We start from the raw sequence: 17,049 nt of genomic DNA, 5'->3' as shown, positions 1-17,049 counted from the left end.
TGTTGCTTGCCCTGCTTCGCTCGACCCAGCAGAATTAGGAGGATGTACACAGTTATTAGTTGGGGCACGGCTATCCTGGAGACTCATGCGCGCATGGGAAAGAAGAGAACGAGGAAAAGAGAGATTGGTCACAGAAAGGGAACGTGGCCGGGAGGTGGGAGATCAATGGTAGATGAGGGCCCTCCTGGGGTGGTACGGTACTTGTGAAAAGAGACGGAACAAAGTAGAAACTGGGTGGAGATTGCGTCCAAGGAGACTCAAGCTGCCAGGTATTGTCGTTGAGGCGAAGGGAGTACGGTAGGGAAAAGAGAAGAACGAATTGCAAGGAGATGCACCCCCGGACCAGGAGGGCGTGTACCGAGAATGTCTGAGCATGGGCAGGCGATGCCAGGGGCGGGCGTATGCCCTCAACGCTTAAAGTTACCACCACAGAGAGAAGGGACAGTGAATGAAAGCCAGCAGCGTCGCAGAATGACACACGACGGGGGCGTGTGCGCAGAACGAGAGGCTCCAAGACTCGGGTTGTAGTCGAAACAACGTAGCCTCAATCCGGACTAACGTTAGATGGCGGGCTGGGGTGTTGGAGGCTGGAACACCGAAACTACTATGCAGTACACAGCGACTGAAGTACCTGCAGGCCTAGGCACGTCTGTCCGTCTTCAGTGCGCAGTCCAGTCCAGTCCAGGGTTAGCAGAGCAGCGGCTGCAAGGCACAAGGAGGAGGGAGGCGGAGGACAAGGGGAAGGCCGTTAGAAGTGCCGGGTCAGATGCCCGTTCCGGACTTTGATGGAACAGGGCGGCTGTGGCCCAGTCGTCACCTCGGCCCATACACAATACAGCAAGCCCACCGTACTACACACAACGACAATATGAACACACTACCGGTACTCCATCCAAGCTTTCACATCGTCTTGAACATGAGCCCATTGCCATTGCCAATGCTCCATGGCACCAAGCAATGGAGTCTGCTTGCGTCAGTGAAGCGCCCTGGCATCGAGGCAAGACATGGCCAAGACGAGACACGGCGGCCGGCGGCATCTTGGATGGAGTCTGGGGGTGTTTGATGTTTGAAGAGCCACTGGAGCTATCGCAGAGAGCTGTGAATGCTGTCGTCGAGTACGTCAATGTGAACGTATGTGAAGCCTCAGCAGTCTGTGATGGCGAGTGATCGACCGATTGGACAGGGGAGGCGAGTGGGTAATGAGGCCACTTTTCGCGATGCACAAGCTTCTCGAGGGCTTCGCGTGCTTCGAGTTGTGTTGGCGAAGCGGGCGGCTTCAGAGCGTCAGGCTTCAGCTGTTCGAGGCCAGTCCCTTTCTGGACGTTGGCATTGGCGTGGCGGTAAAAAGGATCAAGCGGCTGAGATGCTGCGTACGGTAGTGTAGACAGAGAGATACACAGAGATGGAGAGATCTTGCGTGTGCGTCTGTGTGTGTGTGTGTGTGTGTTAGGTAAGGGGCCAGAAAGAGGCGTGTTTCGATTTCTGGGGACTGTCAAAGTTGCTTTGGTGGACTGGGGGTTGGCCCCACTGATTTCACAGTGTAATGTCGCCTGTCATTGGCTGCAGCCGCCTGTCCGTCCGTCTTGGTCGGTCGCGCCTGCGTCGCAGAGTGTTTCGGCTGGGGTGTCTGTGACACGCATCGGAAATTTGCACTGGAAGGCACCACCCGCCTGCATTGGCAGCACCTTCCTGCATAGCATCGTGCTGCAGAGGGTTACTATGCAGTAGACTCCTTCCTCGCCAGTCAACCATGTATTGTGCCGCTTACTTAAGCGCTCTCTCCTTGAACCTCCTCAAGACATCTTGATCGATTGGGTTTAGAACAACTCTGAAGACTCCAGCCAGGCACTCGACTCGAGTTGCATCTTTTCGCCTACCAGCATGAACCATCCATCCATCCCGGGAACCAGCCTTCACCTCCCTCCGGCACGCCAATCGCTGACGCACGTCTCCCGCAACTCCTACCTGCCTCCCTAATCTGCCTATTTTCCCCTAGCAACCCCGGAGTCGATCTCTCCTACAATTCTAAGAATAGAGCACATCTCTCCGGCAGTGTTGAGGGCATCCATATGTCAGAAGAGTCTAGACTTGAGCTGTGCTTTTGCCCCCCACGTCCCATAGATTCCCATAGATATTGTAAATGTAGCAGAAACATTGCACACTGGCCCTTCATCAGCCCGCACCTGCAAGCCACATTCTATCCACGGCCACCTTCCATCACTGATAAAACCAGGTTTATCCTCATGTGCTGGGAATCAGAAACGCTTCTTGGCATCCCCTTACTTCTCGTGCGATAAACGCCTTCTCTCTCACTGGACATGTCATGTCGTTGCTGTATCATATAGTATAGGTATCCCATCGTATCATAATGTGGTGACTTGATCCTGTCATATGTCTCGCATGTGAGTGAATCCCGTCACGTCACAGCCACTCACTGCTCGCGTTTCTGCTTCCACTCCTACCGACATGGCTGTCGGACTGTATCACCTAACAAACAAGGGGCCCATGATGATTCGAGACAAGGTGGAAACAAGCTTTGCCAACACCAGAGTCCAAGACCTGTCGCGAGATACTGTTCGGCTGCTCGTCCGTCTTCGTCTGGTGTCTTGCTCGCCACTATCTCGGGCGTGAAATGCTCGTTTCGTTCCGAAGACCAGACTCCCAAGCCTCCTGTGGCTATCTGGTATGGCATGCATATGTAGGGCGTTATAGAGAAAGGCAAAGTCCCTCTCGGCATAACTGTATCATGCGAACATTCACATCGGGAAATCATGGGGAGGCTGTGTTCTCACGTGTGTTTCGTTTTGTTTATGACACTTTTTGCCATCAGATGAAATGTGTGCATTTGGCAACATTCGCGAACATATCCAATTTGCTTCTTCAGCACCTACTGTGAGCTTTCGTAGAATGGGGCTCTAACTTGGATTGTGTCCGCAGGGTGAAGCTTCGACATTTGATTAAGGAGAATTACGGAGATCAATATGATATTCTCTAGATACACAATAAGCCACACCATTGAAACATGAAAGCGCTGTCCTTTTCAACATTAACCAATACCTACTCTTTAGTATTTTGCAGTCGAGTTCGCCATTTATGAAGTTTGTATAATGTGAAGAACGTTTTACTTTTTCTTTTCTTTTTTTCTTTTCTAAATCTGAATGTCTCAAATACAATTTTTCTTCTGTATTGCTCTCAAAACGTATAGTTTTAAGAAACATTATCTCCCCGTGAACATCAAGCTACCGTTGAAAAGAGTGGGAAATTATTTGTGTACTTCTTGTCTCGACTTTTGAAGCAGTCTTGGAAAGATCAAAATCGAGGCTGTGCTTTATCATGCATTTGTTTGATCAGATTCGGCCCAGATCACTCTGTCCAGCACGCCATAAGATACACAATGAGATACAATACCGTGTCTCTTTTCACAGTAAACTGTTCTCAACGAATAGTTCTCTTTCTGGTTCTAACATGCATAACCATTAGTGCTACCGAGAGGCTCGTTATCCTGAGAACATCAAATCATTACCTCCCTTCACTCAATATTCGATTCATAGCTCTCCAAATAGCAAACCTCATCCGTGACAAAACCTTCGACAGAATAGCAACACTTCTACGTAAAAATACCTACAAGGCAAAGGAGCCAAGCTAACAAATGATAATCCATGACGCACTACTAGATCCTTCCTGATCTGCCTTCACCGCAGTCATCTCCAACAGAAACGTCATCATCGTCCTATCAGCACGTCCGAGGAGATCTACCGATTCATATACCAAAGCATTCAGTCCCGGGCAGTCATGATGACACGAAAACTTGCAAACTATGTTATCTTTATTTCTTACCGTGAGAGACCTCCCTTTTGCTAGATAGCTAATCTGTCACACATATTGAGATCTCGAGACCAGAAAAAATGTATATCAACCTTCTCAAAAACGAAGTTGAAGCCATGTATCAACATCATCTACCTTGAAAACTCAATCGTCCTCGCTGGAGGCGTTGTTACACATCAAACCATATGTTCAGAGAGCACAAATTCCTACGTTGGTTCTCGATTTGGAAGTGCGGCCAAAGACGCCATCAGAGGCTTCTCTAACCATCATGAAAATCACAAATACAGTCATCAAATGATGCCGAGCAAAGACCTCCGCTTGTCAAATATGGGATGTCAGAATGATTTGTGCATTCCTGCCTCAAGCACTTCTGTCTGTCTGCCTGCATGCCTGTCTGCCTATCTGTGACCTTCTACTTCTCAACTCGAACAACCAGCCCTCCCAAAGTCTCGAGGCCAAACCACGTGCTACCTTTTGACCAAGTCGGAAAGGTAGCACAAGTCCAACCCTTCACCCACAGAATGCCTAGATCGTTCTCTCGCCATCCCTCCTTTCGTTCTTGTCATGTCCCCTGACAAAATGGTGTAATAATGTAGAGTGTGTTGTGTTCTGGTGTAACGTCGCGTAGTGTGGTGTTCGTGGTGTGGTAGAGAAGAATAGACCGTCAAAACGCAAAAATGATTTCATCGATGAGTCGGAGACGCAACGCCAGCAAGTAACAGAGAAAGAAGTTCCAGAAATGATGTCTACCGCCGATATAGCAGCCTTCCTATCCCATCATCGTCATCCAATAGACACGGCGCCCCATCATGTCCCGTCGATCCTCGCCCAGATGGCGAAGGAAGCGACATGCTCGTTTAGATGGCGTACTTGCGGGTCCACTCGCGGGCGGTCGCCTCGTATCTAGCGCGGTCGGTCTTGTAGACGTGTGCAATCTCGGGGACCAACGGGTCATCGGGATTGGGGTCCGTCAGCATCGAGCAGATTGACAGTAGGACTGTAGGTGAGTGTTAGTATACAAGAAGGATAGTAGAGGAGGGAAACACAGAGGACATACCTTTGGAAATGGTCAGAGCCGGGCTCCATTGGTCTCGCAGGATATCTAAGCAGATGCTGCCGTTGCTGTTGATGTTGGGGTGGTAGATGCGGGTTGTGAAGTTGACCTTGGGAGGCTTGAACGGGTAGTCTGTGGGGAAGTGGATTGCCAGGAAGAAGACACCGCCGGAGTATGGTGAGTCGCCCTAGAAGACAGCGTCAGCAACATGTCGACAATAAGAAAGATAGCATGAAATCGTTGATGATGCCTGCAGTTGCATCCCGGTCTCCCGAGTCAGGCGATGCGGGGCAGTGCAGATTGGGCGGTGGTAAGCCCTTTGGAAGGAAGATGAAGAGGAGGGGAAAACTCACAGGTCCCATGATTGTGGCTTGCCAGTGGAACTATTCAAGCAACAGAGTCAGTATGCTATTCAGAACACGTATGTTGATATGCCCGCATGCCCTCGTGCTGCTCCTGGCGGTCCGGCGTGGTCGCTCGGTCGCTTTGCGGAGTCCACGGCAGGGCCTACGGCGCTTATCGGAGAGGGGTGAGTCCACGTACCAGATCCTCACCAACGGGACCAGCGGAGCATGATGAGGGCGGGTCTCTGCAGAGTAAAAGTTAGCATCGATGCAATCTTGGAACAAGATCGGTGTCATGGTCCTGCTTGATGCCGGCGCTGCTCGTCGAGATGGCTTTTTTTGACATGGTGAGCGATTCTGCTGGCAAATCTGTCCGTCTGCAAGCCCCGCTCACCCATCCATCAGCGTTCCCCCACCATGGGAGTCGGAATCATCATCCAAAGATTGACAGCAGCAATCGAACAGCCAGCAACCAGTAGCAGCGCCACCGGGCAGGATCCAGAAACCTTGGAAGCAGGAGAGAAGGTATCGTGCGATAATTAGGACAGGGAGGCAACGTACCGGCCGAGATCAGTCAACTCCTTGTTAATGCGCTTCAGAGCCATTTTTGTGTGATGGAGATGTGTGAGATTGTTGTTGTTGTTCGTTTGAAAGAAGAGAGAGCGAAAATGTCTCGCTCGTTTCCTTTGTCAGTCGTTTGTCCGGTCGGTTGGGTGGTTGCTGCGCAGAGGAGAGGTGGCGGGGGAGGCTGTATTTAAAGGAACGGTCAGCTGGTGGAAGCACGCAGAAGGCGAGTGAATGAATCAGACAACAGCGACACAAGACACAGGACACAGACCAGACTGTGCGTGTGCCTGTTCCTGTTTGTCGTCGCTTATTGAGAGTGAAGCAAAAGGGCCTGGATCACGGAAAGGACTGTCGGGAACATACCAGAAGACTTTTGATGTCAAGGCTGCGGAGGGATGGTGGATGGATGGATGGATGGAGATAAGTTGGGTTTGGTGTGGTATCGCAAATGGAAGTGGGAGAAAAATCGATCACAGCGACGAGGTTTGGTTTGGCTAGTAGTAGTGTTAGGGATTATTAGGCAGGTTTGTTAGGTACCTGCCCGGAAAATGGGCCTCAGGAAAACAGGAAGCAGCGACCAACAGACACACACAACACATAATAGTACAGTCAGTTCCTGCCAAAAAAGGAGGGGAAGGAACCGGAAGTGAACTCTGTTTCTCTTCCTTTGACTGGCTGAGGGATCCGCCCAGAGCGGAGCACTCTTCACTGGTGTACTGAGGACAGCAAGCAGGATAGGACGGATCCAGCCCCACTGTCCCTCTAGGATTGGGCTCTATTCACTGCAACAGGCCTACAAAGGCTGTGGCTGGGCGCTAATACCTGCCTGAAAACCCACTGCATAGGCGCTGTACCCAGCTGCAGTCCGCCCTGTGTCGCTGTAATGCTACCCAGCTGGTCGGAGCAGGACCCAAACCAGAGGCACCATCATTGGGAAGAAAAGGATTCAGCCATATCAGACCATCAAGGGCAGGGCAGGGCAGGACAGGGCAGGATTGGAAATCGCCTTCTTCGGCGGATGGCGCTTGGAAATGCTGAGAAATGCCCTCAATAGTCACTGCACCGCCACACTACAAGTTTGATTAAGTAACACAGCACCGACTAAGCTTCTTGAAGTACCACCTCTTTGTCATAGCCTGCAAATTCCCCAATAAAGTGACTAAGAGATTGTTAAGGTAGCGGCGGGACATTCTTACGATCGGATGACTCTACAACCACAGCCACATTTTGTGCTGTCAGTGCAGTTCTAACCTTCCCTGGATGGGCACAGCCAGCTGTTCACGCACCTTCCACCCAAGGAGTTCCCCGTTCTCAGGCAAGTGCAGGTCACAGTAACGAGAACCCCTTTGGCCTGATGCAGGATGAGCCACGATAGGAGAGGACAAACCATTGTCCGGCCATCTTTTGAGGTGATCCCTACCTAGCCTCGTTGCAGCAGCAGCATTCCTGAGATGAGGCTGAGTCTTTGTTCAAGACAATGACGTCTATCATTGCCGGATATGACCACTGTACTATACACTACTGTAATCGACGGACGGGATGTATTGCATTGCTAGGCAACGGGTACGTATCTTTCTACCAGCGGGAAGGTAAGCCCGTCCCAGTCCGTCCCATGGATGCCCGGATGCAGCCGAATGTCACCACCACTACCAATACAGCCACGTTTTTACGAAAGGAGCAGCACATGGCAACATCGGCAATTATGAATGCTGATCATCGTTGCATGAGATTCCGAAAGTGTTGCCACGTGTCATTGCAATGCTATTGTACCGATCAATGCTCTTTAGTTGGTGTCGTATTTTCAAAGCTGTATCTAGATTCAAAGAAGGAGGTAGCTAGTGAAGTCGAACATGCTACACCGTCGCCCCTTTCTGAGATAGGCTCATACAAATGCCTGGATGCCAGTGATGGCCCTTCCCAGAATCAAGCCTGTAGCCCAGTAGTCAGCAAAACCAGTACCCATCTCCGGAGTAATAAAAGACGAGACTTACTATGAATGTCGCTCTGGCCCTCATACGTCTGCGTGACGAACAGATTCGCCACGTGCCGCCCGATGCCATACTCATCGCTGACCGCATTGCCGCCAAACACCTCCTGCAGCGTCCGCGCATTCACCAGCGCCCGGTCGCAGTTCTGCCTCTTGACCAGGCTGATCATCTCGGGCGTGGCCTTGCCCTCGTCCTTCAGCCGCCCCACCTGCACCGCCGCCAGCATCCCGTACGCCGCGTCCGTCGCCGCGTCCGCCAGCTTCTTCTGCACCAGCTGGTACCGCGCCAGCGGGTTGCCCTTGAACTGCCGCCGCTCCAGCGCGTACGTCCGCGCCCGCGCGATGCAGTCCTCCAGCGCGCCCATCGTGCCCATGGCGATGCCGTACCGCGCGCTGTTGAGGCACGCGAAGGGCCCGCGCAGGCCCTCGACCGTGGGGAACATGTTGGCCGCCGGCACGGGGCAGTCGCCCAGCTGGATCATGCCGGTGATGGAGGCGCGCAGGCCGTTCTTGTTCTTGATGGGCGGCGTGGACAGCGTGCCTTCGGGGCTGTCGCGGCGGTCGACGAGGAAGCCGCGGATCTTGCCCGTCTCTGAGAGCTTGGCCCACACGAGCAAGACGTCGGCGATGGGCGAGTTGGTGATCCACGTCTTTGCGCCAGACAGCAGGTAGTAGCCGCTCTTGCTGGGATGTGGCCGAGCCGTTGTCTCCATCGAGCCGGGATCGCTGCCGTGGTTGGGCTCGGTCAGACCAAACGCACCCAGCAGCTTGCCCTTGGCCATGTCTGGTAGGTATTTCTCCTTTTGCTCCTCGGACCCAAACTCGTGGATGCCGCCCATCACCAGCGAGGACTGTACCGACATGCCTGACCTGTAGCCACTGTCCACACGCTCGACCGCCCTCGTAATCAAGCCACCTGCAACCGTAGACACACCAGCACATCCGTATCCATCGATCGTCGCGCCAAGCAGGCCCAGCTCGCCCATCTCGGAGAGGATATTGCGGTCGTAGTTCTCATCGCGGTATGCTTCTGCAGACGGGATCAATTAGCATGAATACGCACGAAGAGAAGATAATTGCAGCCTAAATCATACGGAGGACTCTGGGAAGTAGTTGCTCCTGGCAGTACTTCTCCGCGGTGTCCGCAATGGCAAGCTCCTCCTCGGTGAGCAGCGCCTTTGCATTCAACGGGTCCTGCCAGTCGAACGGCGGCGTTGCAGAAGCAGCCGCATAGCTCCGAGTGCTGCTAGCCTGCACTGGCCGCAGGAATTGGCGTGCACATCGTCTGTAGAGAGGCCTATACATCTTCACCGACACCAATTGAACTCAGGAGAGGCCACCGGGAGCAGGAGAGGAGCTGCGTGCGAGGCCGGAGCGTCACTCCATCTTGTAATTGATGCTTCCCCGCTGATAGCCGTCTCCGCTCTGTCTCCAGGTCCCGGCGATGCCCGCTTCCGAGGCTGGGTTAGGTGTGACCCCGCTACGACCGTGATCGCTTTACCGCTATCGCTCCCCCATCACAAGATCCAGCACGTGCAGCCTTCTCCTGCGCCCCTGAAGCCCTGAGCCAGCGTTCATGGCATTTTGAAGCCCGCGTATTGCAAAGAATGGGGTTAGTTATGAGGATAGTCGTGGCGTATCATAGTTCTATTCACGAGCGAGCTGACTCAAAGTTTCAAGTGACGTTGGCCTGTCTGATGGATCCAGACTTAAAAGTCTAGCCCCCCTTGCTTCAAAAATAGCCCTTCGCATGCCATGCGGCTCGGCATGCTGGACTTTAAGCCCCTTGATCTGCTGATCCATAGCTGAGAAAACCGGGAAGCTGCAGCCCTTAGATTCCAGCTTCTGAAAGAGTTCGAGAAACTTGAGATGAGAGCAGGCCAAGGAAGTTCGGAGCCGTTGGACGTCCTGAATAATGTACATGCATGAGTACTGCAAACTCTTGTATATCGTAGCAAACCTTGGTGCTCCAAGATCTTGCTCTTGGAAACTTGCGACCACGCAAGCTCTGCATGTCTGGCTGAATTCTGGAAGCCCTCAGGCCAGAAAAAAACAATGAGTAGCACGGATGGGTTGCATGGACCAGATGCGAACCTTTAGCACGACCAGATAGCGAACGCGAAATTAGTGATGGTTATGCTTGCTCAATTACCGTGGGTTACAACCATGTCAGGTGTTTTTCTGGCGGATGAAGCTTCAGCTCTTACACAGTACCACACTCAAGCAGCCTGTCGTCGTCGTTCACTGCAATTTTAGCCTTCAGCCAGGTGCTGATAACGTTTACCATTGGAGAAGATAAGTACACTCTCAAGACCGGTGTGACGATCGAGCAGAGCTTCTCCGCCTACATGAATCTTCACTGCGATTGTAGCCTCCAGAGAGAGGAGTACATTCCAACACTGCAATTTTAGTCTCCAGGAAGACGCTGACAAGCCCCCTGATTGGTCATTCACCTCACTCATGAAAAGACGTAAAAGACGTATTAAGTTTGGGTAATCATTAATTGATTTGAGTATCATAAGCTACAGCTATTGCTAAATTCCTCTTCTCCCATTCTAGCAAATACAGAACATTACCCGCCCAGTTACTTGCTGTGGTACTTGATACAAAATGCTTGCTTTGGCTTGAGACCGGCCCATGACCACTCGGTTCGCGGACTCTAGAGCCCCGTAATGACCCCCTTGCGTCGCCTCATTCTTAATTCACCCCCTTTCGGCATTCGATACCGAACAGAGCTGGACACGCTTCCTTCTATCCCATGCCAGTAGTAATAGTAATTGTGGTAGTAGTAAATCGCGAGAGGCCATCCTGATTCCGACACCCCATTCCCATTCCAAATTGTCGGCCGTCTTTCTAAATTGTCCAAAACAGCAAGATCTCGCAAGTTTAACGCCGCCGTGTCGCCGGTATAGGTAAGACAAGGTGAAGTAAGGTACGTAAGGTACAGATGGCAAGGTAAATAGGTGGGTGGTAAATTTGACACTTGACAAACCCCGGTATGCTTTTGTCTGTCCAGATTATAGCACCATCACGGCACCGATCATCAGGGCACCCAACATCGCGCCGGCCATCTTGAGGCTCTCGTCCGCAAAGGTCGTAGCGCCTGCAGTGACAACGGCGGTGAACGGTCCTGTTGACGATGAGGGCACAACAATGGTGATGTTCGTGCCGTTGCTGCTGGGTGACGCGATGGGTGTTGCGATAGGTGTCGCAATGGGCGCCTCCGTGATGATGGCGGGAGCCTCTGTCACAGACAGGACATGTGTCACGGGAATCAGCACCGTGCGGGTAGTCGTTCCCTCGGTGATGACAGTCGTCGTGCTCTCGGCCGGGTTATACGGGAACACAGTCACTGTGTCGATGGTCTGCGTCTCGAGCCATCCACCGCTGCAGGGCACCTCGGTCACAATAGCGATTTGCGAGGTGAAGAGCTCGCCAGGGTAGCACGTTGTGACCGCCAAGACAACCTCCGTCGGCGACGCGGCGCAAGCTGGGCAAGTACTGTACAGCGAAGTCGTGGTCGTGTAAACCGTAGCTGTGTAAGTCGGGATGTCGACGGTGACGACAACATCTGGTGCAGCTGCGGCTTCAGTACCAGAAACCAGCGCAGGGTCAGCGCTGGCAACGACGGTCGATGATGGGACGATGACGACGCCAGATGAAATGGCAATCGGAGCACCTGCCGAGGTTCCATCCGCAGGATCAGCGGCAGCCGAGCTAGTAGTCGAGGGGGTGGCGGGAACTGTGGTAACGGGTATATTTGAGGAGACAACGACAACCTGTGTTGACGATGAGACAGCAGCCGGCGCGGATGAGCTGGCAACAGTGGCTGGTTGTGAAACAGAGACGCTGACGCTGCCTGACACAATGTAGTAGCTGTAGATGAAGGAGAGCGTTGTGCTGTCAATGCCACCACAGAACTCGGCCTCATACGGAGGATCGCAGTTGAACGAACACTCTGTGTTGCCAGTGTCCGCGTATGTGTCTGTGACTGTGAGTGCAGTTCCCGAGCAAGAGCAGAATCTGAACTTGTATTAGCATGTGCGATGGGCTTGGAACTCCTTGAAACTTACTGTGCGGAAACTGCGATGTATTGGTAGCCCAGACCACTGCAGTATGTTGCGCATGTCTCTGGAGAGTTGGGATCGAGAGGAGTAGTATCAGCGAATGAGTTGGGGTCGACAGCAACGCATCCTTGGTAAGAGAGCTGTGCCTTCACACCGGCAAACAGAGCCGCAGTGCTCGCCGCCAGCATGAAGAATCGAGCCATCTTTTCTTTCGTAGGACGTAGATGTGATTCCTCCTTGGAAGACTTGAAGCGCGAGCGAGTGTGATATTGTCAATCTACAGAGCTTCTGAAGAACAGGTGTTGCTCTGAAGTGACTGACCAGGAAACGAATGGGATAGTCTTCTGATGGGAGAAAGAAAGAAGAGGAAGTAGAACAACAACATGGCGGCTCGGTTGCCTTTTCAACGAGATTGTCTCCTGCCACAGCAATGCTGAAAGTAGTCCGGCCCAGCCATCGAGCGAGTCCGTCTCCATCGCGATGGAAGCGAGACACCATGGCGCGTTGCCTCCGCGACTGTGCCTAGAAAAATCGCATCCAGTGAGAAGGCGGCATCTGAGACAGGGTGGCTGCTGAAGAATGGCTGCTTCAGGATAGCCAGGGCGAGAAAATCAATTGAGTGCCAGTGGGCGGCACCGCCTACATTCCAGCGAGAGGAGCTGCACCACCACGCCCCCAAGGGAGAATAGCAAGATTCTCTAGGCAGGCGCTATTGCTCCAAAAGCTTGGGGATAAAATTTGGACGATAGAACGCCTGACCGTGAGTCCATTCAAGCTGTGCGATTTGGCGTGGCGGTGGAGGTGTGGATAGCTTCTGGGTTGTATAAGAACGTATGGGATGCACCAAGATGGGTCTGGTGATGACGCCGGCGACATGATGGTCCGCTTACCCAATCCTACCGATCCAGTCATGTAATACAGCCTGGATCTCGTCGCTATTCTTCTCCATGAACATCATGTGTCCATTACCATGGATGCCAATTTCGGCGAGCTCGATGTGATCCAGCCGACTGCAACCTGCCTGGCGCAGAAACTGAACAGTGCAGTGGTCGTATACGGCGTGGTACGAAGCCTCGGCCGTTACCAGTAGCATTGGCTTGTCAGCCAGGTTTGTGAGCTTGCGAGGGGTTGGGTCGTCGGCTTGGAGGATGCAGGCCGTGTGTGCCGTATCCGCGGCAGCCACCGTTTGCTGGACAACGAGGTCGGTAGCCGGATCCAGGACTAGCGGATCGTAGCGAAGCGGGATGTCGGCAACGCCCCAGAGGCGGGCGGACTTGTTCTTAAAAACGGCCTCCCGAAACGGCGGACCTGCTGGCTCGAGCAGTATTAACGCCTTCGTTCGCATCGGGCGTGCATCCGCAACTGCAGGCACCATTGGGCCACCCTGACTATGCCCCATGAGGATGACCGGCTTGTTGATTCTATCGAGTAGTGCTGCTCCAGCACGTTGTGTGGCTGCTTGCGCCCACGAGGCGTTTGTGGTCGACTGCACGTTGGATGCGTAGAACTGGTCGAAGATCGGGTCACCCATCTCGCCTGAGCCGTTCCACTGCGTATGCTTGGATGCTTGTGGCCAAAGGCCGTACTTCTTCGATGATGTGAAGTGAGACTCGACATACTGCACTGGAAAAGCGGATGCAAGGTTTGGTCCACCGATGGGTAGCCATGCTGAACGGCCTCGAGCAGGTATATCCACAATGAAGAGCTCGTAGCCTTGCTGAATGAAGAGGGACGCCCAACCCTTACCACCATCCGGCTTGTTCAAGAAGTTCTATGATCTATACATTAGACAAGCCCTCCAAATATTGGAAAAGAGGTAGCTTCCTACACTTCCTGTCTGTGATCCGCCATGAATCATGACAATTGGATGTGGTTGGCGTATTCCATGCACCGGCGTTAGATGCTCGACGTACATCTGGTCCCGTAAGATATGCCCACCGGCTCCGTCATCATCATAGTTCCCGCCGACCATGAGGTAAGATCTGACCATGGGAGCCTCCTCCTGTGCACTTGATGGCCAATTGGTGCCATCGGCGCGGGGCCCAGCAACCAGCCAGCCCAGGAGGAATGCTCCTATTGCGGAGATTATCACAAGCATGGCCGGAGGTAAGGTCAAGCGACTGGGATGTGACCATCTGTGCCGCTACCAGCTTGAGTTCGCGATATAAAAATAAGCTTTGATCTTTACTTGATGTGTCAGTGAGTGACAAAGCACACATGCCTGTGCCACGGGGAATGAGCGGGGACAAAATGATTGTGCGACCCGCGCCGCTCATCGAAGGATCGGGGATGGATTCCGTGTAAGCCCAGCACGCCCTATAGGGAGTAAATTTCAATTAAATTCATCGTTGCGTCGACAAAGGTAGACGATCGTACCGGCCGATAGCCAACATTTCACTTCAGTACGCCGGAGATTGGAAAAGGAGGCGAAGGGGCGCCTGAGCCGCAAGCTGACAAAATTACCGAAAGGATGCAATCAAAAGTACCAGACCGCATCCGCTCGGTAGTTGGCCAAGGGCAGTTCCTGCATGTACCGGACAGTCCGCGGCGTTTCAGGTGTCATGCTCGCAGGATAGGTGAACTAGGGGGATGGCTGTCTTTCTGCAAAAGTTTGGTGATGGCCACTTCCATGCTGCACAATGTGTTGTCCCGCTCTCGGGCACAGCAATTAAGCTTGACTTGACCACAGCGTGCGCAGCACATGTCGACTTGATGTAGCAATGAGAACCTGGTCTATACTAGTTTGAGGCTTGTCATGATGCTTTGTCACCCATTGCCCCAACGTATCGGGTTCGGTATCGGATGAAACTTGATTGCATGAGAGATGGATAGAGGAGAGGCACAAGGAGACTCAATTTAGATATCATGCTTAGATAATGAATGAACAGCTCAAATGCAGCATAAGATGGAAGGCACAATGCAGACCATCTCTGATTGATGATAGGAAGGAGCAGGAACCATGCAGCATCACCGTCTAGGGAATCCAATGTTGCGGCAGGAGCGACTCTGGAGCATCTCGGGCACTTTCTGCTGGTAGCGGACCCGGAGACACGCAGCGCAGACCCGGGCGGGGAACCTTGGAAGGCTAGGAGATGCGGTGCTATCTGTTAGTGCATTATCTGGCGGCACTAGATCAGACATTGGCGGTGAGCCTAACAGATTAACAGCGATTACCGGAGGTCCTGGTGTAGTGTAGTGCAATGAGGTATGATAAGGCAGGAACAGCACAAACACGATGGCATGCAATTGGGAAGGTACGTTCGGTGTCCGATTCCCACCCCAACTCCGCCTGTCAGTCAGTCAGTCAGTGTTCGTCTAGTTTTCCCCATTCGTTCGTTAACGTTAGTAGGAGCGCTGCTGCACCACAACCACCACACATGCTTAAACACCTTACCTTACCTTACATACTCATACTCCACCATACACCAGCAAAAGGCTCCATTCTCTTATCCTCAACAACACATCGCTTCAGGCGGTCCGGAGAAGGGCCCGAATACCATCGCCGACGATGAAAGTGACTGTTCGGCGGCCATGAAGACGGCCAAGCTTACTGATCGGACGCTACCGGTCTCATCCTCTCGCAGCAGCATCGGGGGCGGCGGCACCGGCAAGCAGAGCAGCCAACACCACCACGACGGCACTCCCAAGGCCAGACAGGGCTGCTGGACATGCAAGCGTGAGTAATCAATCACCCTCAATCACACCTCTCTCTCCATACACATACACGTACATATACACACATACACACTTCACCTGTGGCGTCTTCACACATCCATCTACGTATACGAGGACTCGCATACCCCAATAGCTACTCCGCAGCGGCCATGTCACAGGACAAGACACGGCCATACGAAACGAGACGAGACAAGACACGGCACCGCTTGCGCCAGATGCCCTCACCCCCTCTCCGTTTCTTCCTTCCTGCCTCGCGCGATTGAAACTGACCGCCGAATTGACTGACCCGGACCTTTCACTGACTGTCCCTGCTACAGGCCGCAAGATTGGCTGCGACCGGGAGCTGCCGGCATGCAACAATTGCCTGCGTACAGGCAGAGAGTGCCTGGGATATGGCATCCGCCTCGTGTGGCCAGACAGACCAGACGGCAGGCGGAAGCTGCAGAAGCTACCCACGCAGCTGGATGCATCTCCAGACACAGACTTGCAGCTCGCGCCTCGTCAGCCCCACTACGGCCAGCAGTTCTTGAACATCACATTCGAGGACCTGAATTTAAGCAGGCAGGACGTCAGCGCTATGAAGCTGCATATACAGCCGCCCTATAGCCGGCCTGGGCCCGGTCTTTCCTCCAACCCAAACGTAACGGAGGTGGAATCGCAGCTCTTGTCTTACTGTGAGTTCCGGCCTCAGAGCCGACCCCTGTGGCACTAGGCTGATTGCCCATGCGTCCTGTCATTTGCTAACACGAACCGACCCCAACGAAAGACGAGCAACGAATCGCGAGGATGGTATCCACCGTTGATTCTAAGAACGGTTTCCGGCTAGAGTTGCTACCTATGGCGCTCTCGGCTGCATCTGCTGCCACATCGGGTCTCCTCAATGCTATCCTGGCACTGTCCGCGTTCCACAGGTACGGTGCCGAAGCTGCGCTACCATACAAGGCCAATGCATTGCGCTCGTTGTCAGCCTCCCTTGCACAAGAGGCCCCGAGCAACCCCGCCACGGTCGATGCCCAGCTCGCAACATCGATGATGCTGTGTGTCTACAATGTTGGTGCTTGAAATTCCCTCAAGGGGCCATTTGGTTAACATGGATCAGGTATTCGATGAGGCCGAAGGTTATTGGCATCTTCACCTCAATGGCGCTCGAAATCTCATCCACCGAGCAGCCAAGGTTCATGGCGGGAGACTCGACTACAGCTTCCTCTACACCTGGTTTCTTTACCACGAAGTTCTTGGCGCCTTTAGTCAGCCGCCACGGCGACGGCTGGAAGGGCCGACCTCTTTGGAGCTTATTCAGGGTAGCGACTTTGACAACGCAATTGTGAGAAAGCCAATGAACACCTGCTCACTCTCATTTACAGAGCATAACTAACACGGTCCAGATTATCGGCTCCCTAGGCTGCTCTGTAGAGGTCATGGAGATCATTCATCATGTCAATGAGTTGCGCCCTTTACCAACCGAAGACCCTAGAGGTCGGTGCTCTCCTGAAGTTCTTGCCGAAGCTCAGCAAGCGAAGAGCTTAGAGG

General features: G+C 53.1%; 3 protein-coding genes across 3 annotated transcripts; all 3 read right to left on the bottom strand.

Annotated features, from left to right (window-relative positions):
- Positions 1 to 4,682: 4,682 nt before the first annotated feature.
- On the bottom strand, positions 4,683 to 5,828 carry UCRPA7_1471 (putative ubiquitin-conjugating enzyme e2-16 kda protein; the record flags this gene model as incomplete). The annotated part of the gene is made up of 4 exons (XM_007914051.1): positions 4,683 to 4,822; positions 4,883 to 5,066; positions 5,423 to 5,468; positions 5,785 to 5,828. 4 exons carry the CDS (start codon positions 5,826 to 5,828, stop codon positions 4,683 to 4,685), a joined length of 414 nt encoding a protein of 137 aa, XP_007912242.1.
- A 1,844-nt stretch (positions 5,829 to 7,672) lies between these two features.
- Positions 7,673 to 9,082, bottom strand: UCRPA7_1470 (putative glutaryl- dehydrogenase protein; the record flags this gene model as incomplete). The annotated part of the gene is made up of 3 exons (XM_007914050.1): positions 7,673 to 7,719; positions 7,782 to 8,807; positions 8,872 to 9,082. The coding sequence occupies 3 exons, from the start codon at positions 9,080 to 9,082 to the stop codon at positions 7,673 to 7,675; spliced, it is 1,284 nt and encodes a 427-aa protein (XP_007912241.1).
- Positions 9,083 to 10,794: 1,712 nt separating this feature from the next.
- On the bottom strand, positions 10,795 to 13,702 carry UCRPA7_1469 (hypothetical protein; the record flags this gene model as incomplete). Its single annotated transcript, XM_007914049.1, has 5 exons — positions 10,795 to 11,800; positions 11,851 to 12,089; positions 12,604 to 12,658; positions 12,735 to 13,615; positions 13,673 to 13,702. The coding sequence occupies 5 exons, from the start codon at positions 13,700 to 13,702 to the stop codon at positions 10,795 to 10,797; spliced, it is 2,211 nt and encodes a 736-aa protein (XP_007912240.1).
- Positions 13,703 to 17,049: the final 3,347 nt, after the last annotated feature.

Source organism: Phaeoacremonium minimum, assembly GCF_000392275.1.
Source record: "Phaeoacremonium minimum UCRPA7 unplaced genomic scaffold PA7_03_scaffold_108, whole genome shotgun sequence".
NCBI lineage: Eukaryota > Fungi > Ascomycota > Sordariomycetes > Togniniales > Togniniaceae > Phaeoacremonium > Phaeoacremonium minimum.
This window is presented reverse-complemented; position numbering and strand designations above follow the sequence as displayed.